The sequence below is a fragment of the Pteronotus mesoamericanus genome, unplaced genomic scaffold, assembly GCF_021234165.1.
Source record: "Pteronotus mesoamericanus isolate MK-2021 breed Mesoamerican mustached bat unplaced genomic scaffold, CSHL_Meso_final contig_181, whole genome shotgun sequence".
Classification (NCBI taxonomy): domain Eukaryota; kingdom Metazoa; phylum Chordata; class Mammalia; order Chiroptera; family Mormoopidae; genus Pteronotus; species Pteronotus mesoamericanus.
The window spans coordinates 2939027-2963144 of NW_026555077.1; the positions used below are offsets into that span (position 1 = coordinate 2939027).

General features: G+C 35.1%; 1 protein-coding gene across 1 annotated transcript in view; it reads right to left on the reverse strand.

Moving 5' to 3' along the window:
- SLC44A5 (solute carrier family 44 member 5) overlaps positions 1-24118 on the reverse strand; it is a 309363-nt gene that overhangs the window by 19216 nt on the left and 266029 nt on the right. The window contains exons 8-15 of the mRNA XM_054566860.1: positions 21102-21225; positions 19604-19687; positions 16480-16592; positions 7429-7560; positions 3778-3877; positions 1646-1738; positions 1100-1187; positions 347-609 (exon numbers count right to left, since the gene is read on the reverse strand). Of these exons, the coding sequence (XP_054422835.1) occupies positions 347-609; positions 1100-1187; positions 1646-1738; positions 3778-3877; positions 7429-7560; positions 16480-16592; positions 19604-19687; positions 21102-21225 (997 nt within the window). The remainder of the gene's footprint in view (positions 1-346; positions 610-1099; positions 1188-1645; positions 1739-3777; positions 3878-7428; positions 7561-16479; positions 16593-19603; positions 19688-21101; positions 21226-24118) is intronic.

Consider the following 24118-nt stretch of genomic DNA (forward strand, 5'->3'; position numbering starts at 1 on the left):
ACATATTTTGTCCCTCATCTACAAAAATAATACCAATAGCCTGTCAACATAAAATAGGGTGTTTGAGCTGAGTAATGGAGAGACAGAGCCAAGTTAATCCTTAAGCTTTAATATGGTACCCTCTCCTATCTCTTATCTCTAGTAACCTATGGTTTTTAGAAGAATACTAGCCTGGGTAGGGAGTATAAAATTGTGGCTATAAAGCAAGACAGAGCCAATGAACATCCATGAATCTTGAATCATACCTTTGAGCTCATTTGTAGCTTGAATCATAAGCAGAAGATTGAATGAGAAGCACACTAAGCAGAACTTGGAAAATAGATGTAGGGCTCACTGTGGAACTTACCGTATGGCTCGCCCAAATGCAGTAAAAAGTGGGTATGGTGGGATGTCATCGGGTTTTTTCAAGGCCCAGTAATAAGAAGCAAAGGCACCAGCAAGGGCACACTGGCCCAATGCAATGACAAAGTTTATAAGCCAGAGAAAGACAAAGAGATTGAATATCTGGAAGGTAGTGAGGTGTTGATGGTACAGGCTGTTTCCACCATAGAAAGCAAAGTTGCACTGAGCACCAGGGCAAACTTTGGAAATTTCAGTCGTGTTAAAAATCTGCACTCAGAAAAAAAAACACAACATGGATAATATAATATATTAAATTCTATTCCAAGATAATACCCTCTCTGCCTTCTCTTTTTATGTGGCCTCCCAACTGCATGTCCTGTGCTTTTTCCATGAGCTTCTGCTGTTATTCCTATTTTCAATCACATCACTTTATTTAATTCTTTAATGAGCTCTGGAAAGTATACTGTATCTTATTTTCCATCCTGTGTTCATCCCTCTTCACCCCTCCCTTTAGTTTCACATTTAATAGGGCCGTTGTTGATAATACCTGCTTCTTGGCTATATGATAAGACAAATGAGCTCAGGAAACAGTAGAGCTTTCTTTCTACTCTCCCGCCACTTTCAGTGTTTTCCTGCTAACACGTGACCAACTCCCCACTTCCCTACAGCAATCCTTATCAATAGACAGGGTCTCTATTTCAGGATGATTCCTCCAACTGCTAGATGTTTAGTAAAAGAGAGAGTTTCTTTTACTTACCTCTGGGTTACAGGTTCTATTTTCATGTTTGCAATGTCCACCTGGGGTTACAATTTTGTATACGGGTGCCCCCGATGTAGCCAAGTAACTGAGTAAACTCTATTAAGGATAAATTATTTGCTGGTAAGTTTAAAATACATAGACATGAAAATAATGCAAATAACTGAAAATTCCTTTGAGAAATTAACTTCAAAACACTTCTAATTTTTAAATAATTTATCCATTCTTCAGACCCAGAATAGTATAACATGGGTCAGCTGCACTAAGAAGTCTCTTAAAAACAGTAAAATATATTGAAACTTTTTAAGGTTCTCATGAGGGAGAGGTACCAAATATGAAAACAAAATAAAACAAAATCTACCACATGACCTATAGGAGGGGAAATTCAATTAGTTGATTGAAACATTTTTTAGAGCTTAGCAGAAAAAAAAATTATCTGTTTCTTTAGGATGTTCCTCATCTCCCCAAGAAGGAAAACACCGCAGTCCCGGTTCCTGAACAGCTCTGTGAACCTGAGGGTGAATGAGATAAATTACCAAAGGATACACTGCTGTCACAGCCCAATAGCAAATACAGATCGAGAGGAAAAAGAAAGTTAAAACTGGATAAAGTAATGTAGTGGGAACATATCCAATGGCTCTGAAATAAAACAAATAGTAGGCATTCAAAATGACCCCATTTTATAATTTTTCAATTAAATTTTTATTTGTTAGAACTAGAACCAAGCCTTAGAGCAAATTAATTCTAAGAACAGTGGTAATAACTGTAGACTCTTTCTGGCTGATCATGCTGGCATATTCTTAGCTTTTAAATCTTATTTATTTATTGTAAGTTAGAGACATTATTTCAATGCTTACATTTGATTACTGCCCAGATTTCCCCAAACTCTCCCCTTTGCTTATTCTGACTCATAAATATCTGATATGTTATAATCATAATATTTCTTCCTTTTGTTTAGATTCTTAGACTTCTAAAATGGGAGAGGATCTTGATGATTATCTCATTAAATGTGAGAATCCCTCCCTAATTCAGAAATCTTCTGTACTACCTTCAAAGTATGTTCACAAGCCTCTGGTGACCACATCGTTAGGAACTTTAAATGACACAGCTTATTCTATTTCTTATCAACATATTAGAAATTTCTTTCTTATCTGCCTGCTTGTAATTCACATCCACTACTTTCTGGAAAAGACATGAGCACCTTTTCAGCACAGCAACCCTTTAGAGTAACTCATTCTTTTATTCTGCAGGATAATTATCCCTTTGATATTTCCTCATAAGACATGGTTTCTGAAATGTTCACCATCCTACTTGCCCTGTCCCTAACTACTTGTGAATGATCTTTTCAGCGTATGACAGTGGATTAAATCCAATACTGTTTGATATAGCTACTGAGAACTCTGATGGAACTATTCCACTCCTAATGAATGGACATATCTTAGATTCCTTTTGAATTTGTCACTTCACTGTTTAAGTTATGCTGTTGTTCCCTTTCTCCAGACATTGCTGTTAAGTGAATTATTAAGCTTCTCTCTGTTCACCTCGTATTCTTGCACCCAGTCACGTCAACTCTTATTTTCCTGAAGCGAACTTTCAACCTGCCACAGCTGTGCCGGCCCTTTATGTGCACACACGCTCACATGCACGCACCCATGCACACCTCCAGAGGCATAACAGTGGTGCAAGTCGCAGTGAGAGCACAGTATCATGTTATTTTAACAATCCGTCAGATCAGTGTTTTTCTGGGGCTAATGATAGGGCTTCATTTATTGTGGGAAGGAGAGTTGAACAAACTGCTTGTGAGCCAGTTAAACCACGGGCTCTGGTAGCACTGTTATATTATAAATGACAGTTTTCTTAAAATAGTCCTTAAAGACTATTTAAAATAATTTGGTCCTTGGTCATTAATAACATAGTTTCTGTCATTTTAAATAGAGAACATGATCCGTTGCCTTTATAGTGATGCTTTCTTTATTTCTTCCATGCATTAGTCAAAGTTTAAAGTATTATCCTGGAGTGATCGTTTGGAATAATTTGGAAACTGTTGTTGTTATTACCTCCCAGCATGAGTTTATGAAAAATTTAGTATTTGTTTTATAGTATTTTTTAATAAAAATGGCTCAAGGTATAAAGTGTTTCTGCATTAAGAGGTGTAGATACAAAATGTATAGTCTGGTGCTACTGGGGTCAATTATTCTTTCTGTTGGCGAATTTTGTCATTCATATAGAAACAGTAATAGTATGCAACTGACTTTATATAATTATGGTGGTTTAAGGTTCTGCAAATGCTCTCAACCATTAATAGTAACATATCACTCAGTATGGGAATAATAAAACATGCAATATAACTAACTTTTATATAGCACTTTAAGACTTACTTTCACATATGTTATTCTCCTAACATACATTTAGTGTTTGAAAAAAGTGCTAATATGTAGACTAGACAGGTTTTAACCTTATTTTACCCATGATAATTGAGGTTTTAGGGACATTGAAGGACATGTTAGCATGACCTGTCTAATAAGTGGCAAACTGAACTTGAATAAGTCTTCTTGAATAGAAAGCAGATTTCTTTAACAAGGCTTCTTAAAGAGAAAGTAATCTGGGGCATCTACACAATAGCTGGGGACTGACTGGACTGACATATATGCTCAGTGGTTTTTCCTTCAGGGCCTTACTTGCTCCCTTCCTTCAGCAGGGCAATGGAGATGCGGATTCGGTTCCTAAGGAAAATCAGCATGAGGATGACAAGCACTTCAAGGATGCAGAGCATTATCACTTTAAACAGGAAAAAAAAATTAGTGTGTGATACAAATCAATCCAAAAAACAAACTTTTGCTACAGAAGTTATGAATGAACTGCATGATTATTTCTGCCAATTCTGACACGTGACAGTTTTAGCCAATCTTAGACATTTACTTTCAGAACCTTCAAGAAGTGCTAAGAATTCTAGATTAAAACCTTTAGCTAATGTTTGACCAGCTCAATTGGACCAGCTCAAGTTTAGTCTATAGAAACATTTCACATCATCTGTAGAAATGTGAAACAGCCAAGGAAGGAAGGAAGGGCTGCATTAAGCAGCTCTTAAATGTTTCACTTTGGCTTCACTGAGGAAGAGAATCGCTACAGAATAAAATTCTTGTCTGCCCTGCTCGCAATACCTCTTAATTGACTGACGGGGCAGCAGGGCCTTAGCTGCCCATATTTTTATTTTGTGACTCCACACTCAGGGCCACCGATGATGGTATCAGTGTTTAAACCACAGCCCAAGTCGTCTAACAAAAGCCTTGGAATTAGAACTAAGGTAGCCTAGGTTGGTTTTGAGTTCAGGTGTATACATGTCTTGAACTAAGAGTTATACAGGCTTAAGAAACTGCATCAAAACTATCTTACTGCAGAGTAAATAAATGTGCAAAGAAAAGGATAAAGTTTACATGTGTAAAGAGAGAGAGAGCAAGGAGAGGAAATCTTGTATTCTGTTTGGCTTCTGTTTCCTGGATTTGGGTGCACTTTGAAAGTCCAGCTGCTTTTCTGCTTTATTTTTGAGTTTTGTGAGACACTGCTATGATCTAATCAAAATACCTCTGTCTTGGCCCCAGCTTACTACAATTTTATTTTCTTTTCAGCTAGCTTGAATTACTTTCTTTTTACTTGAAGCCAAGCAGTCCGAAATACTGTATTTCCTCAATTCTAAAACACACCTTTTATTTAGTAATATCTTTTTAGAAAAAGTAAAGAAATCCTTCATTAAATAGTTATTAATTATAAGACACATACTGACTTCAGAGATGTTCAAAAATAAAAAGACATGGTCTTAAAATTAAGGAAATATACCACTGCTAATAACAATTTAAAATTACAAAAGAAACTTAATGGAAAATTAATTAAATTTCCACCTGTGAAAGAATCCATTCCATAACCTGGTTCCTAGATAGTTATTCTGCTGATGCGTGAACACATCCAGTGCTAGAATGCTCACAATTTCATTCTATTGTTACACTACTGAGACTTGATGTTGCCTCACATAGCATTTAAGATTTCCAAGAAAGCAGAAATCAGTTAACCCAGAGATGTGAGAGGATCTTAGTAGAGTACCATTTTGTTACTATATCTTTCTTTAGTTAAACTGTGTATTTATGTTTCCATGCACATCTGATTCACTTAAAACATAAAATAGAGCCCCAAATCGTGGAGTATAGCTATATTAAGCTAAAATCATTACCTTCTTTGGATGAACTTAAGAGTACGTGTTATACCAGAATTGCTTTATGTTCTGAAATTGCATTGATAAGAACATTGCATATCAAACTTCTATCTTTATAAAATTACATGTTCAAAATGATTATATTAGAGAAATTAACTGCCCTTTGAATTTACATATTATATTCCTTCCTTGTGTTTGAATAAGAACAAACAATAGGAACTTTTTTTTTTGAGATCTTATAGAGAAGCTGGTATTATAACTATAGCTTCACAGAGGAAGAGACTGGGATAATTAATAGCAGAAATAAAAATACAACCATCTCCTAACACAAGCCAAGACTCATAAAAATTACATTATTGTATACACAACCCTGCTTATTTTCAGTGTTTCTGTTATTGTAATCACACATATACACTTGTCTTGGGTGTCTAGAATTTTGTCCAAACACAGCACAAGTAATTGGTTCATGCCTGATAAATGGGCTGTAAATGCTGAGGTTCATTTGAGAAAAAATTAGTATTTCTAGGCTTGAAAAGAAAAGCAAATTCTGTATTTTGCTGAAAGCACATCTCTTAATTTTCCAGTAGCAGATTCTGATCATCTCAATGATTTTGTATGTGTGTGTGTTGAAGCTCCTTAAGAGATAGCAGTGGATGACCACAGAACCTGTAACTAAGATTCATCTGAGGGACAAACTAGAGGTTACAATACATAAGGGATGAGATTTGTCATCTTTAGCAATGACAGCTGACAGTAAGTGGATTGCTGAGGAGATAAGAAATCACTTCAAATTCAGGAAGAGTGATTAAATGAGGATGCAAGTTCCAAGATGTCTGATTTTTATAGTTAAAAATGGCTATAAATGAAATAATTCTTCTGCAATGTATTTGAAAAAATAATGTCTTTGTTATGTGAAGGGAACTAGTCTGATGTGAGCTAGAAATGAGAAGCCAAAGAGCAAGGATTTGGTGTTCTGATGCAGCACTATGTGAGGAAAAGAGAACAACCAAATTTGGTAAACAAAGGCATCTGGTGGGGGTTTCTGTGTAGAAGGCCCAGGTCATCAAGTTTGGCATGAGCCTGAAGAAAACATCTCTCAAAACTATCTGAGACCCTCTGCTGGAAAGGCTGCTTCTTAGTACCCTTGGTCTCTATATGCCTTGATCCCAGGAAAGCAATGTCCTACATGGGTTGTGTCTGCAATCTGATCAGGGAGACTGTAAAACAAATAGCGGATCAGATGGTGTAAAATTAACAGTGTAAACAAATAAAATGGCACTTTAGTGACATAATGTGAGCCTGTACTCGAAAGCCTAATGACTTTTAGGTGAAGTGACAAAATCGAGTCTTCAAATTCACGGGGATGGAATCCATACTTGGAATCATGATCCCCCATAATACTGACCCCTCTGAGGCTGTCTCTGGGATCCTTTACCAGACTTCCTTCAGCATGCTTTGCCTGGCTCTCAAATTTCAACAATATGAAGATGAATTTTCTTTTAAAGCAACATGTAATTAGAGATTACTTTTTAAATCTTCATTAAAAAACATGATTCTGTGAGTTGCATGGAATATTATAATAAAACCATTCTAGGAATATAGGTTTAAAGCCATCTCTGAAGTCATCTTGCTTTAAAAATTTTGTTAATATTACCCTTAACTAATTTGATAATCTGAAGAGTCCAAAATACAAATTTATTTTTAGTTACTTATTATTCTAATTCTTATAATAAATAGTTTAAAATTCCTGTTATAAAAAATTGTTTCTTATTTTTTCCTTTTTCTTCTTTTTAAAAACAAATTTGAATATCAAGCATTTTTTTCTTTTAAAACATCTTTCTTGGATATCAGGTTAATGGCTATCAACATCCACATCCAAAACATTTTAAGTTAAGGCAAAAAGCTTGAAACCATTGTAAAATAATGTTTTCTTAGATTATATAATAAATCCCACTCAATGACTTTTCCATTTACTGTAGCTAGTAGGACTATAAACACATTTACTTTAAGGATATTAGTGGTGAGTGTGCTTAACAGGTTGCACCAACCCAAGTGTACCTTTGGACAAAAAGATGCTTTCTCATTGTTACAATTTTAACAAAACCAGTTTTTAAAATCCACTCACTAAATGCGAACCATGTTTGTTTCAGTTGAAAGTACATGCTTATGTTGGTCTGAATCCCGATGTCATATATAGTTAAATGAGAATTTGGGTGTTCCTGAAGATAGCTGTACTCCTGGTAACAGTGCCATATTCCTTGAAAAGGAAAGAAAAACAGACATATTAAATCTTATTTTCTGAAATATAAGCAATGCACTTATCACACATATCTACATGTATTTTACCAGTATGGTCATTTCTACAACGGTAAGATTCATATTCACAGAGTAAATATTTTATGTTGATCTAGTAGCCTTAAATGTGCTATTGTATTCAATATACACATTTTGAGCATTTGTTTGGATGACTGTGGCAACATTTGGCTTTACATGTCCTTTTGACTAGAAACAACCTTAATATCCATCACTAGGGACTGGTTAAATACTTGTACAGTGGGACACTATATTTACATATTAAAAGGAAAAAGACTAATGATATTAAATAATTTCTATAATATTTTGTTAAGTAAAAAGAGCAAACTACAAAATGTATGCTATAATATTTATAATAAGAATAATTTTTACATATTTTTTTTGTACACACATAAAGTATCTCTGTAAGGGTACATAGAAATATATTTTTTTGCTTTCAGGGAGGGAAACTTAGTGACCTGGGAACAGAATGAGAAGGCGAATTTTCACTGTATACACTTCATATCTTTTGAAATTTCAAGCACATCAATATATAATCAACTTAAAAAGCAAATTTAAAAATTCATTTATATTGGGGAAAAAAAAAAGCCCTTTTCAATTTTTTTTATGGTGAAGCCCGGTATTGGTGGAATTACCTAAAGCATATTTTTATCAAAGTTTTTGTCTAGGCAAGGCAAATATGAACTAACTCTATTTTCCCCCAAACTCTGTATTTCAGGCTATTAATGACATTTTACGTAGTCTACAAAGTGATAGTAAAAAATACAATTAAGAAGTCTATCCATTTTAATGATCAATAGGTCTGGATTAGGTCTATTGGAAATTTTCCAGCTTTTTAAACTAACAGATTTGTTTGTTCATTCGTTTGTTTGTTTTAGATATAAAGGTGAGACCCATGGACACAGAGACAAGGCTAGACTAGAAAAGACATTTGCTTTCAAAGAGATATGATGAATTTCTTTCTTTCAGGCCCTGCTTTCCCAGTGCATTTTAAAATTTTCCTTTAAAAATACTTTATGAAATAGTTGATACATAAAAATTATATGTAATACAGAAGTAGGTTTTAAAGCATAAAGTAAAATGAACGCCTATGAATGTATCACTTAGCTTAAGATTTTATAATCTCAATTTTGCTTTAATTAAGCAAATTAAAATTTTTTATTCTACCTGATGTCCTATCATACCTTCTTGCCTCTTCCTGCCAAAGAGCAATTATTCTGAATTTTGTGCTTATTATTCTATTCTAACAGAAAGATCTGTTGAAATTTCCCCCCTAAAGGAGATTTATTTCTCATATAGATTTATTATGCATTAGTTTATTTATTTATCCTTGTAGTTCTTTGAGTTTTGAGGCTATCTCGTTAGATGTATACATATTTAGAATTGGTATATCTTTTTAGTGAATCAAACTCTTTTTATAACTAATAATACTTCTTTTTAAAAATCTGTTTTGTCTGATATTATTGGCTACTGCAGCTTTCTTTTTGTTAATGACTGCTAGTATATTTTATCTATGCCTTGATTGTCAATTTCCTTATGTGTTGTATAATGTTTGTAAATAACATAGAGCTCTAACTTTTATATGCATATTTTAATCTGGCTTGACAATCTTTGTATTATGATTGGTGAGTTTAACATATTTATATTTAATGTATTGATATATTTATTTTTGTTTTTACCTACTTTTTGCTTTTCCTATTCCACTTTGTGCCTACACTTCTTTTCTCTCCATTTTTTTTCTATTAAAAATGGGTAAGTTTGTGTTTGCCTGTCTGTTTGTTTACTTATATTCTACTTTTCTCCTCTACTGGATGGGAAATATCTATTTCTAGAATAGATTACCCTTGAAAATTTGCTATGTATTCTTAATAACCAAGTTTAAAGTCAGTATCTTAATAAGAAAATATAAAGGACCTTAGATCACTCAATAATCACCTCACTCTGATTATTACCCAGGATTTTGCTTATGTACATTTAGACCTCAAAAAGTTGGATATTATTATCAGTTTACACACAGTTTATTTAAATTTACCTACACATTTGCCAATTCATTTTCTTTGCTCATAATTCTTTCTTTTATGTCGTATCTTTTTGTGGAATCATTTTCTTTCTTTTTGACATACATCTTTGAGGATTTTTTTAAGTTTATGTATATTAGTGAACTCTAGTTTTTCTTATCTTAAAATATTCTTATATTACTTTCTTTCTTGAAAGATAGCTTTGCTGTGTGTTTAGCTATAGTTTGACAGTTATTTTTTCTTAGCTCTTTGAAGTATTATTTCCCTTTTTTTTTGTTGCTGTTGAAAAGTATGCTTTAGCCTAATTGTTTATTTGTATGTGATCTGTCTTTTCTCTCCTGTTCTTTTTAAAATATTTTGGTTATTGATATTACAAAGCCTCATAACAGTTTCTTCCCTACATTCCTAATTTCTTACTCTCTAATAGATCATTACAAATGTTATATAAACATTTAGTTCTTTCTCTCATCTTAAAGAATAAACCAAAAGAAATTCTACTTTGATCCTTTTTCCCTCATCTATAGCCCAATTTCTTGTTCACCATTAAAACCAAACTCTCCAAAGTAACCGTTTATATTTTTTTGTCTACAATTTTTCTCCTCCAAACCTTTTTCAATCTACCCTAAACAGGCATTTCCCTCATTATTTTACCAGAGCTACCCTCTTCAGATCACCAAGCATCTTTCCACATTTCTAAACCAAGGTCAACTCTCAGTTTTCGTCTGTCTTGACCTGTTAGCCATGTTTGACATGGTTGATCACTCCCTTCATTTTTCTCTTGGCTTCAAAAACAACACCTGCTTTTGATTTAAAAAACAAAACAAAAATTCCTGTTCTCCTTAGTTATCTTTGCTGGTCCCCTCTCTCCCTGACCTTTTAATGTTGGAGGGCCTCAGAGCTCAGTCCCATATCTCTATCTACATTTATTTTCTTGGTGCTCTCAGCCAGTCTCATAGTTCTAGTGCTCCTGACTCTTAAAATGTATTTCTCTAGGCTAGGTCTCTCTCTCTGTCTCTGTCTGTCTGTCTGTCTGTCTGTCTCTCTCTCATTCCAGACTGAATATCCAATTGCTTCCAATTACCTGCTTGACATCGCCACTTTAATGCCTAACAAACATCTCAAACTCAACATGTTCAAAGTTAAACTTCTGATCAATTCGCTTTTTACACCAAGCTCTCTATTCTCAAACATTCCTTATCTCAGTTGATAGCAACTTTGTCTTTTCAGTTGCTCAGGCTAAAATCATCAAAGTCATTCTTGACTCCCATCTTTTTCTCATGAGCTGCATTCAATCCATCAAGAAGTTCAGTTGTTTCTAAATTAGAAATGTGATCTGAGGTTCCCTAATTTGGCACATGGATTACTGCAATAGGCACCTCACTGACCTTGTTGCTGCTTCTCTTTTTTTTTCACGACAGCCTCTTCTCAACTCAGGGACTGGAGTGATCATCGTTTCACATCCCTTCTCTGCTAACTCTACAATGCCTCCCCATTTCATTCAGAGTAAAAGGCAAGATCTTACAATAATCTCTAAGTCTCTATCCCTCCAAAAATTCTATGCATTTATTCTCCTACTATTCTCCCCTTTACTCAGAACACCTATCTGCACCAGCCTTCTAGCCCTTTCTTCCACACACTCCTCCTATCTTTAGGTCTTTGCTCTAGCTGTACTCACTATCTGGAACTCTCTATTATCTCCAATGGCTAATTCCATTGCCTTTTTCCTGTGTCTTCTCAGATCTCTTCTCAAAAAGTTGTACCCTACTAATATTGCCCTATCATGATACTCCTTGCCCTACCGTGATACACTCAGTCCCCCTTTATCTGTTCTGCTTTTAATTTTTCCATAGAAAATATCACTTTCTAGACAATTTGCTTAAGCAGTAAGCATATCAATAGCAAGGACATTTGTCTGATTATTGTTATATCTCAAAAGCCTAGAATAGTGCCTATACACTCTAGCTGCTCAATTGATATTTGGTAAATGAACAAATAAAAGGACGTATGACTAGATATGGATATCTTTTCCTTTGTTCTCCTTGGAATAATTAGAGCTTCTTGTATCTATGAATTCATATCTCTTATCAGTTCTAGAAAATCTTCATCCATTAACTTTCAAATATCACTGATATATGTTAGGTCCTACTCAAGCTATTTCCTGTTTCTCTTAACCACATGATCATATTTTGTCCTTTTGTAATATTCTGCTGTATCTTGGGTAATTCAGATTCATCTTTCAGTTTATTAATTCTCTAATTTGCTATGTAAATTAACAATTTAACTTTAATTTAACATTTTTTTTTATTTTGAGCGCTCCTATTTGGTTTATCTTCACATATGCCTGAACATTTTTAATAATTTCTTATTTTTAAAAACTGTATCCTCAATTCTTAAACATTTTATACATGGTTACTTCATGTTTTATATCTACTAATTCTCACATCGGATTTCTTGGAGACCACATCTGGTGTTTATAATTTTTTTTCCTCACAAAAGATCATTTCCTTGCATTTTTGGTAATTTTTGATTGCAACTCATAGTTTGTTCATCTTAATCTGTGGAAACCTGGTAATATCAATGGAAGATGCATTCACCTAGAGGGGAATTATATTTGTGTCTGTTAGCAGCCAAAGGGTACTACCACACTGGGGTCACTTTAGATGATTTCCAGGATCCCAGACTTACTCAAGCAGTTTCAGCTCTGCTCCCCTACTCTGCTGCTGACTCTGGTCTCAGCCTCCTGTTTGTAGCACTCACATGGGCTACTCAGCATTTCACATGTGCCTCCTGCTTACTTCCCCACTTTCTTAGCTCATGGTTTGTTTGTTTTTTTTCTTTTGGGAGGTTTTCCTTATTTCCTGCAATCTCATCAAAATAATACATCATATAATACAATACAACATTATTTTTATGCCATTATTTAATAGCAAGAGAACCCTTCAAGCTATTTAGTTCGTTCATAATGGTGGATGTGAAAGTCTCAGCAGTGTTTTCCTATTTCTTTTTATTTTGCTTTATTGCTGTATCTCTGTCTCTCTCTTTTTAAGATATCCCTGGGCTTCAACTCCTCCTTTCTGAATAATATTCAGGCATCATAACAACAACAGATATTATTTACTGAACAATTATTATGTGCTAGGCAGTTTTCTAAGAACTTTATGTACATTATTTTATTCAATACAGATTTTTACTATATAGTTGAGGAAACTAAAAATTTAAGAGACTATGTACTTACGGAGGGTCACATAGTTAACATGTAATGAATCTGGAATTGTGCTTCTTTCAGTCTCCAAATCAACGCCTGCAACCATATGGCCTCCCCTGTGTAACTCTTACCTCGTTCTGGTCAAGGAGAACTGTTCCACTGCTGTTCATGGGCATTTGCCCACAAATAGCCTGGCTTTTTCTCTGGGCAATATGACACATCTACATTGTTCTCTGTCCTGGTAAATAGGTTGCTGTCAGTAAGAAATGGCCGTTTTCCCATGATATATCACTAGTCAATTTTCCAAGATAGTAGCAAGTGTCAGTTACATTCAGCCTTACTTTCTTACACTTCCCATTCTAGTGACATTTCTCCACCCAATGAATAACTTCAAGCTTACGTGCCACACCATTAATTGCTGAGTTAGCACTACCTAGAAAGTCAATAGGAAGCTAAAATTGGTTGTTTTGCCTGCACTTTTTAGATGTTAATCATCTTTCTCCCTTATGCCATTGTCAAATTTGGACTGTGGCCAATTGCAGATTTTTCTTGCTGGTTAAGACAAGTCAGTGAAATCAATAGCAAGCTTTCCTGCCCTTCTCTTCATGATAATAAGGAAAGAGTGATCGAATCACGTGCTCAGACTCTATGTTGGCAAATAGCAGAGGTTATTTTGAGCTCCAAGCAGACACACACAGAAAAAGGCTTTTAAACAAAAAGTGTTCTTGAGAGTTTCCGTTTAAGGGACTGTTCTTCCAATAGACTGACCCACCTCTTCATGGGCAGCTGCACAGCAGGAATGCCTGAGAGACCCGAATGATTGTCTGGAAACTCAGTAACCCAGGACTCAGAGTGCTTATTGTGTTCCAGGCACTGTTCTAAGAGCTTTGTACTTGTTGTTTCATTTAATCCTCACAGCCTTGTGTGAGAGAGATATTATTGCAGCAATGTTATGGATAAGGAAACTGGGTTTTATAATCATTAAGAAACTTTTCCAAAGTTCCCCACTTACATATTATGGAGCAAGCGGGGATTAGAATTTAGGCTAACTACAGAACCTGGGGATTCAACTGCATTCTTTTCTTTTCAATTACAGTTGACATTCAATATTATTTCATATGAGTTCCAGGTGTACAGCATAGTGGTGACACATATATATAATTTATAAAGTGATCCCCTCCGATAAGTCTAGTACTCACCTAGCAACATGCATAGTTATTATATTATTGATTATATTCTCTATTCTGCACTTTACATCCCTTTGACTATTTTGTAAATACCAATTGGTACTTCTTTTTTTTTTAAGATTTTATTATTTTTAGAGAGAGGGTAAAAGGGAGAGAAAGAGAGGGCGAGAAACATCAATGCGCAGTTGCCCCTTCCACGCCTCCTACTGGGGACCTGGTCCACAACCCAAGCATGTGCGCTGACTCAGAATCAAACTGGTGACCCTTTGGTTTGCAGGCCAGCACTCGATTCACTGAGCCACACCAGCCAGAGCCAACTGGTACTTCTTAATCTCTTTGCCTTTTTCACCCAGCTCTCCAAATCCCCTACGCTCTGGAAACCATCAGTTTTCTGTATCTATGAGTCTGTTTCTGTTTTTGTTGCTGTTGTTCATTTACTTTGTTCTTTAGATTCCACATGTAAATGAAATAATATGGCATTTTCCCTTCTCTGTATAATTTATTTCACTTAGCATAATATCCTCTAGATCCATCTACATTGTCACAAATGTTAAGATTTCATTCTTTTTTATGGCCAAGTAATATTCCACTCTATATTGTTTATTCAATCTTTTATTGATAGGCATTTGGGTTGCTTCCATATCTTGGCTATTGTAAATAATGCTGTAATGAACATGGGAGTGCATATATCTATTCAAATTATTGTTTTGAATTTCTTTGGATAAATGCCCAGAAGTTGAATTGCTGGGTCATAAGGTTCAACTGAATTCTTATATTGATATGTGTAAAGCTCTTCTTTGAGTGAAAAAACAGGAAATTGTTACTTCTGTTTTTTAAAAAATTATATTTTATTGATTATGCTATTACAGTTGTCCTGATTTTCCCCCTTTGCCCCCCTCCATCTAGTATCCCCCACTTCCTTAGGCCATTCCCACCCATCATTCATGTCCATGGGTGATGTGTATAAATTATTTGGCTACTTCATTTCCTATTCTGTACTTTATTTACATCCTCATGTAAATTCTGTGACTACTTATTTATACTTCTTAATCCCCTCACTTCTTCACCCATTCCCCCACACCCCCTCTCATCTGGCAACCGTTAAAACGTTCTCTGTATTCATGATTCTGTCTCTGTTCTTCTTGTTTGTTTAGTTTGATTTTTAGATTCAATTGTTGATAGATATGTCTTTTTTGCCATTTTATTGTTCATAGTTTTGAATTTCGTTTTTTTAAATAAGTTTCTTTAACATTTCATATAATAATTATTTGGTGATGATGAACTTCTTTAGTTTTTTTCTTGTCTGGGAAGCTCTTTATCTGCCCTTCAATTCTAAATGATAGCTTTACTGGGTAGAACAATCTTTGCTGTACATCCCTGCTTTTCATGACTTTGAATATTTCTTACCACCACCTTCTAGCCTAAGAAGTTTCTGCTGAAAAATCAGCTGACAGCTTTTTGGGAATTCTCCTGTAGGTAGCTAACTTCTTTTCTCTTGCTGCTTTTAAGATTTTATCTTTCACCTTTGGCATTTTAATTATGATGTGCCTTCGTGTGGGCCTCTGCATCCTCTTGTTTGGGACTCTGTGCTTCCTGGACTTGCATGTCTATTTTCTTCTCCAAATTAGGAAAGTTTTCTTTCATTAGCTTTTCAAATAGATTTCCAATTTTTTGCTTTTTTCTCTTCTCCTGTGGCACCCTTATGAAATGAATTTTGGATTGTTTAAAGTTGTTCTACAGGCTGCTTACACTATCCTCGTTTTTTTAATTCTCTTTTCTTCGTGTTCTGAAAGGAAGCTGTCCTCAGCACTATACTGTTCTTTGGGAGAGACTTTGGTTCCTTTTTTAGTGTTCACATTATACCTGTACTGCTTGGCGGAGGCGGGGGGTGGGGGGACACGGAGATTGAGTTAATGATTAGATTTCAACCTTGAAATAAAGTTAACTCTGCATCTAGTAAGTGTAATTCAGAATGTTTGCCTCTAGAGGGGGATGCATCATTATGGAGTCCTGGCCAATTATTAATGTGAATGACAGTACCTGGATTAAAGACACTTATTTGAAAGAGAAAAATAGATCACACTTCTGTAACCATGCATATGTGGCCTTTGATCAAATAAAAAGTTAAAAGAATAAAAGTCATCTGAAATGTGTTTCATTAACCTGAAAAAGATTATTTTTGCTTCTGTCTTAATATCCATCAAACACGAAACCAAATGTTGCTAGTGAAAAAGTAGAATATGTTGAAGGCACTTTTTTCAAGATAAAGAAGAAAAAAGTTACAGAGACAATGAATGCAAAATAAAATAATTGTTCTAAATTTAACCCTTTTTTGTGGGAGCAAAGTACAATTAAATTTGCTGCAAGAAAATGCTTTCTGCTAATTGATAATGGCAACTGAAAAGAGGATGATAATTTTGATATTTGGTGATTTTAATAGGGGTAATACATACCATAACCTATAATTCCAATCACACCCAGGACAAAGACCCAGAAGAGCAACCCAGCTGTGAACCTCAGGAGTAGTAGAAACATGCAACTGAGAAGCATGGAGACTGTCAGTCCGCTGGTGGAAAAAACAAAACAAACACAGGGTCAAGTGTGCTAAACATAATGAAAACAGCAAGACAGCACTGTTTTTTTCCTTAGAAATAATTCTCAGATTATTTTATTTAACCTAGCTATAGAAATATTTATAACATAAAGAGTACAAACAATGGTTTCTGTTAAGACCTTATAAGAAAGAGTAGGACCATCAGGGAATTTATGTGTGACTCATCTTCATGTGCCAAGGTAAAATGAAGTCCAGTATCAATCACTGTTCAAGGAATGACACAATTTCTCCAGCCTACAGTTTTAGCCCATCTGCCATAGTTGCCATGTTCTATTTTTCTCCCTTCACACCTATCCAATAAGTGTTACATTGTAAAACCTACCTATGATGAATGTGTGCTGCTCTCTCTACCTGGCAACTAATGGAAGCTTTATGAAAAATAACTGTCTAGCAGTAAGAGGAGATTCTTAGGATAGAAAGACAGAAAAAATTATCTCCTCCACATAGATCTCGGACTCATGATTTTTCAGTCATTTTCACTGTGGTCTAATTATCTCTAATAGTTTGTAATGTCTGGCATAACCAGATATCTATTTCAAGTTCCCAGTGGTCTGTAGGCCACTCTTTGGAACCACGATAAGGCTCCTGTATCTCCTGGACCATGTGATTTTATTTAGCAATCAACAACGTGATTCTTTTCCTTCTGTTTTAATTTCTTCCTGAAGTTTGAGTGACCTAGTAGAGATACTTCTTTTACCCCACTATACCCAAGTTAAAGTCATATTGGATTTCTTTAGGTAATTTTATCAAAGAAAACTCATTAAGATCGGAAATGTGGCTGATGCTTCTTTAAGAGCTGATAGCTCTGGTGCTATCTGCATATTTCTAAACATAGCAAGAGATAAAAGTCCGGTAGTTTATTGACTTTATTACCTTCACGTGTTATCTTTACAAACAAAATCTTTATTTATTCATTCATTTAATTAATTTTTTTTTACGCTATTACAGATATTCTCACCCTTCCTGTTGCCTACCCCAGCCCAGCCCCTGCCCCCGCCTTCCCCCGGACACTCACCGCACTGTTGTATGTGTCTATGAATCATGCCACATGTTCTTTGGCTAGTCCCTTCACCTTCACAAACCAACAAAATCTTAATAATTACTGCCACTGCATTGAGCACAGCCTAGTATCAAAGTAGCTTCTCAGGTCCTAGTCTTGCAGAACCTATGCTTTTAACTTCCAAAGCCATTTCATTTTAAACATCACCATTACTTTAATGCTTAAATATTCAATATAGCTGAAAGATTATTCTCTGCATAGTCCAAGAGGAATATCTTAAAAAGTCAGAGAAAATAATATATACATGTTTATTCTGTGTATTTTAAATTCTTGCATAAAAATTCTAACTGAATAAGCTAAGTTGCAGCATATCAGTATTTGGCTTTATATTCATTAAATAGATGAGAGCAGAAGAGTTGAAAATAAAGGAAAGTGCTTATGTTCTAGTGGTATGAGCGGTGCCAGGGTGGTAAAGAGGGTTCCAGTGTATGTGCTGGGAGTGAGGTGCACAATAGAGTCTAGCATAATGTATACCTCTTAAGACAAGAGTGGAAAAGCCAAAATAAAAGAAGAAACATGGAAATTATTTAGTGATATTTGAGTCTGACAATAGGTGAGTCAGTTGACTATCAAGTATACACCATATTCTCTGCTATGGAGAGATATCCTGAAATCCAGATAGGTACTAACAATAATTACTGCAATTGTTTAAGACAAAGCATTAAAATCTCATAAAATTAATTTTACAGATCTAAAAATTACTCACTAGTATTTTACACAAAATCTGACTTTATTAAGCCCCTAAAAGTTATATATATATATTTATCTTGTCCCCCTAGTGTTTTTATAAATATTCCTTGAACTGACATTTTCAATGCATCTTCTATGTTCTAAGAACCATAAAGGGACTTAGGAAAATAAAGATGACTTATACATAATTACCATGGTAAAAAGTTCATAGTTTATCAGAAGGAAAGAGCCAAACATGAGATGATAGGTGCTATGTCGAAGATAGGCATGTATGTGTATGTATGTGTAAGTATGTAAACACACACAATGGGTATGAGGAACACGGAAGGGGGAATAACTACTTATGTCTGCAGAATCAAAGTATGACTTCATAAATGACATGAAAGCTGATTTTAAATAATGAGGTAAAGTTACCTAGGGCACAAGGAATGACAATGCTAGGAAAGAGAACAAAATGTGCAAAAACTTGGGTGTGGTATTTAATGTGTTTAGAACATAGGGTTAATCAAAAAACCTGGATGGAGATGAACCTGAAAAGTTAAGTTGGGCTAGGTTGTAAGTGTCCTTGTAAGTATCTAAAGAGGTTTTCACATTATTCTTTGATCAGTAGGAAACCTCAGATGCTTCTAAGACACAAAACGGTGACACAACAGCCAGATAGTAATGGCATCCTTACATATAGCAAACACATGTACTCTCTCCAGTAGTGTGACTGCATTTTCAGGACTGCAAATATTATGACTGAAAAATTTTAATTTCCTCTTCTCTTCATATATTTTTTCATAAGTACAGTGATCTTTGTGGATGATGATAATAACCATTGTGTGGAAGGGACATATTATAAAAATAAGAATAATCTCTTGGAAGTCAATGAAGAACAAAGGAGAAAACAGACCAGAGAAATAACACTGCATCTACTATAACATGTGATAGGAAGCAAACATACTATAGATGTTGCCCCCACATAACTTGAAATATATGTTTATAAGAGTATTTTAAGGACTACAGCTAAAATTTATAGTCATAACTTTCTGTTAACACTGGACATATTTCCAATTATCTTTGTCCTATTTTTATTCTATATGAAAAAGAAAATGGCAGGAACTGAGATCTGAGCCAACTTTGAATTCATGATTATATAGGAAATCTGAAGAGTTCTACAAAGATAAAATCAGAATGGGGTTTGGAAAAAACCACCTATGTCTTCACTTACATGAGAATCCAATACCAAGTTGTTGCATAGTCTTCAAACACTCTCATTCCAATTGCCTTCGCATCAAGGATTTTATTCATATTACTGAATTCAAAGAAGGAAAAAAATCAATTATTTTTTAACTGCCACTAAACAGACATGTTCTTGTTGTGATAAGAAGAATTTTGCAAGCTGCTGTTCAAAGCATATTGTTAGAAACCATTGATCAGCATGACTCTTTTCCTGGACCCAACAATTCATAAAATGTCACTTTGGTAAATCAACAAAGGTGACTATATCTACACACATTAGAGAGCATGGCTTTCAAAAAAGGTGAACAAGATCCTCTTCTCACATATGCGATGTGCCCTCAGTATTGCAGAAGGCTCACTGTATGAAATGAATTTAAATGTAAAGATCAGTTTTTAACTTACAAAATCCATAGAGTCAAGAATGAACATCATCATTAATTCACCTTCCTAAACCTCTGACAACTCTGTAGCAGGTAGGCACAATGGGGCACAAATGGAACAGTGCACACATCATTAGTGTCCAGTTTGATGAATGATCAAAGTGAACACACTTATGTAGCTACAACTATGACATCCCTTTTCCAATGTGCTCCAATTACCTCCCTTTCCCCAAAAGGAACCACATCCCAACTTTTGTAATAATGATTTCCTAGCTTTTTTCAATTAGTTTTATCTTTTATATATGCATCACAGGGTAACTTAACTTAGTGGTGCTTGCTTTTGAATTTTCTTTTAGTAATGTAATTGTACTTGCATTATTTCACACAGCTTTATATTTGAGAAGTTTGTCCATATTGCTACTATATCCTAAAAATGCAGGAACTTCACTGTTCTATTTGGACTGCTAAAGTCCTTCAAGAAAGACAAATTACACTTTAGGTTATCTTTATATTTCATTTTTAACTGAACAACTAAGCAATGCAATAAATCTCTGTGTGTTTACACTTCTCAGTAATATGGAATGCCATGATGGGTACAGCCAGTGGAAACAGTAAGTTCACTTCATTGTAGTTAGTACGTAGAAATTTGATCCAGTACTGAAATGGCATGGAAGCCGTTTCATGGAAACTAACATGGTAGTTTCACCTTTCTTACGGCCCTTTCCCTTTAAAACATCTGGCAGTTTCAGTATTTCAGTCATGTTTTTTAAATGGTGCTTTAAAAAGCATAGTTTTCTCTTAAAATTATTTACTCAAAAACTAAGTTATGTGATGATTTTTCAGTACATTTCCTGATTTATAGATTTCATTCTATACCTAATGATAAAGGTTTAACCATTTTGAAAAACATGATTGTTCTTTCTAATTGTTCTGGTTTCTCCTTTCGATACTTTTCTTAACAAACATATACCACGCTCTCCAATCCACAGGGACATGTATATTTCATAATACATAATTCTTCCTGTATGACAGCCTAATGGAAGCTGTAGTTTTGGGTTCAATAACGGGATGCATCAAAACTGAAAATGGGAATGTAAACAAACGTACTTTGCAGCTGCCCTGAGTTCCATAGCATTTCTTGTCCTTCCCTTCCCATCCTCGAATGTTGTCTTATTTCCTACTGTTAAAATGCCATTTTTAGTAGAGAAGTCAGGGAAACATCTCTGGAGAACTGTAAAAATAAATAAAATGATGGTAATCAGTTTTCTACTCTTTCCCACATGATGTCTTCCTTTTGTTATGCTTTCAGTCACTTATAACCAAGTTCTTGCTAGACAGTGTGTTAATTTCTCAGTATAAATAATTGCCCATTATTTGGTTATCAGGAAATTGTCTGTTCTAAGATTGACATAGAAAGCAAATATGATGACAATCTGAAATTACATTCTAAACTTGATTATTTTATACATGGTACATTCATAAAGTAAGAAACACAGCACAGATATTAAAAGAAGAATACTGATCATGTATCTCTCATGGTAAACACATTTTTTAAAAGCCTACATTTATTTGTATGACTGGATGAATTTAGCTTTGTTATTTAAAAAAAGAAAAAAAAAAGCTTAGGTACTCCTTGAGTGAAACCTTGAAAATTAAACATTAGTGAATAATTTCTTAGGAAATAAAAACCAGCTCAAACTTTAGGTACTACTAAGTCAATGACATTTTTATTTGTAAATCCTCAATAATTTGTCTTCCTTCTACCTTTCTCATTTACATTCTTTTTTGAGTAGTTGGAAATGGAAATACTGAAGCTATCAAAAATGGCCCCCACTTTGTAGACTATTACAGCTTCTGAAAAGAGTTAACTTGCCATTCAACCTTCTATTTTGATTAAATAAAATCCTCGCCCCTTTATAAATCTGTATTACTAAAAATATTTTTAAAACCCAATTTTAAATAAAGTGGGGAAAGAAATCAGAAATAGATCATTTTAATATTTTTTCTTAGAGGATGTGTGCTGGTTCATAAGCCTGGCTGGGAACTTTCTGGGTATAAATCTAAAATGAGTCCCCAAATGTGGAGGGCAAGGAGAAGCTGAAGGAAAAGGTAGATCACTCTAGATTGGAAGATGGCAGGTTTAATAAGCAAGGGGATTAATGAGGCTTGATTTGGGCAGCTGCAAGGCAAGTAGATTTTTGTACCCACCTGTCAAATATATATAAAAATATATATAAACATATAACGTATTGTATATGTTGCCAGATAAGCACCAGAGGAGCCATCTCCATGCTAGTGAAACCTCCTGCTGACTTCTCGGGGCTCATTGCAAGAGAAGACACCGTCACAGCCACAAGGGGTAGAATGCTGGGGAAGGTCATCAAAAAGATACGACAATGCGACCTCTGGTTCGAACCACTAGCTGGACCCAGGCAATTGGAGTGTCCCCACTCTGTCCTCTGTCCTTGAGGTGTGCTCTCTGCTTGCCTTTTCCAAGCTAGAAGCTGCCCAAGGTCACAATCTTGAGCTAGAAATATGGTGATGAGAGTATCCGGAGTGAGTGTGTGACAAACACTGCTCAGGTCTCCTCTGTCTGTGACTGACCCCAGTGAACGTTTGTAGGTAAACTTTTCAAATTTGGTGTGTGGGTGCAGAGAACTTGTCTAGAGGTTGCCCTAGACAAGCCTACTAAGATCTCTTGTTTATTAAGCCTAAATTTTCTTTAGTCTCTCTCTGCCTCTGTGCATTGGAGCTGGTTTCAGATTGCACCTGGGAAGTTCTCCTGGAGGTTGCAACCCAACAAAGCATCACAGATTTGCAAGGGTTCATATAGAGTTCAGACTTGAACGTATTAAAGCAGTCGACACAGGAAAGGAAGAAATATGTCTTTATAAAGCCTTTCCTGACTTTCCTGGCTGAAAGCAGTCTCTTGTCTACCCACTTCCACCTTCTGTAGCACTTTCATTAATCTCTCTTTCTTTCCCCTTCCCACTCCCTGGCATAATTGACATCGGGGAAGTCTCTACCAGCTGTTTCTATTTCCTCTTAACCCAATCATATTTCTGTCCCCACCACGCCATGGAAATTGGACTCGCAGTGATCCCAAAGACCTTCTAATTGCCACAACTCACAAATATTATTTAGTCTTCATCTTGTGTGAAACTCAGTAAGTATTTGCTGTTGAATGAGTTACCTTTCCTGAGTTTTTGACATGGTGGACAACGCCTGCCTCTCGAGGCTTTCCTTGCCCAGATTCTTGTCCAGATTCTCGCCTGCCCTTCCTCTGCCTTTCTGTACACTCTTGCCCTTTCCACTCCTTAAACATGACTGTTTCCACCTACAGCATCCTCTAGGTTTGTTCTAAATATTATTTCCAGGCAATAACTCATCCAATCTGTTAGCTTCAATTACTAAATATGCTCATTATATATTTGGAAAAAAGAGAAAATGTGAAGGAAAATATAAAACTATACATAGTTCTACTACCCACAGTGAACTGTATTTTGGTGTATTCCCTTTCAGTCTTTCTCCTACAAGAAACTTTTCTTTTTGAGTTATAACCATACCTTACTTGCAGTGTTTTCCCTTGTTTTATATTTTCTTTTATTAATACTCATTTCCTTGTATAACTCTTTAATGAGTAAATTTTACTAGCTGCATATTATTCCATTAAGTAACTATACTTAATCTCACACTGGGGGAACACACATGGATTGCGATGTTTATCTTAATATCTCCTGCACTGGACTGTGACGGACTAAGCTTTATTTATTTCTATATCACCAATGTATATTTTATAGTGTGAGATTTAACCACGCTGTACTTGTAAGGGCAGGGACTATGTCTCATACTTTAATACTTATTGTATCTTTAGTGACTAATGATTCATTTTTACCCATTTGCATAAAAATTTGTAACACTGTTCTTGGCTACAGACACTTGCTGCCTAAAGCTTCCTGGTAAAATGCAATTGCTTGAGAAACCTACATCTTGCTTGAATCTTCAATGACCCAGAGGAGAGTGACAGGAGCCTATGAGACATTGTGTTTGGTGGTAGCTGCTTCAGTTTCTACCTGACTTTCTACTCAAACCTGATGAATGGATATCAACTTTATTCCATTTTA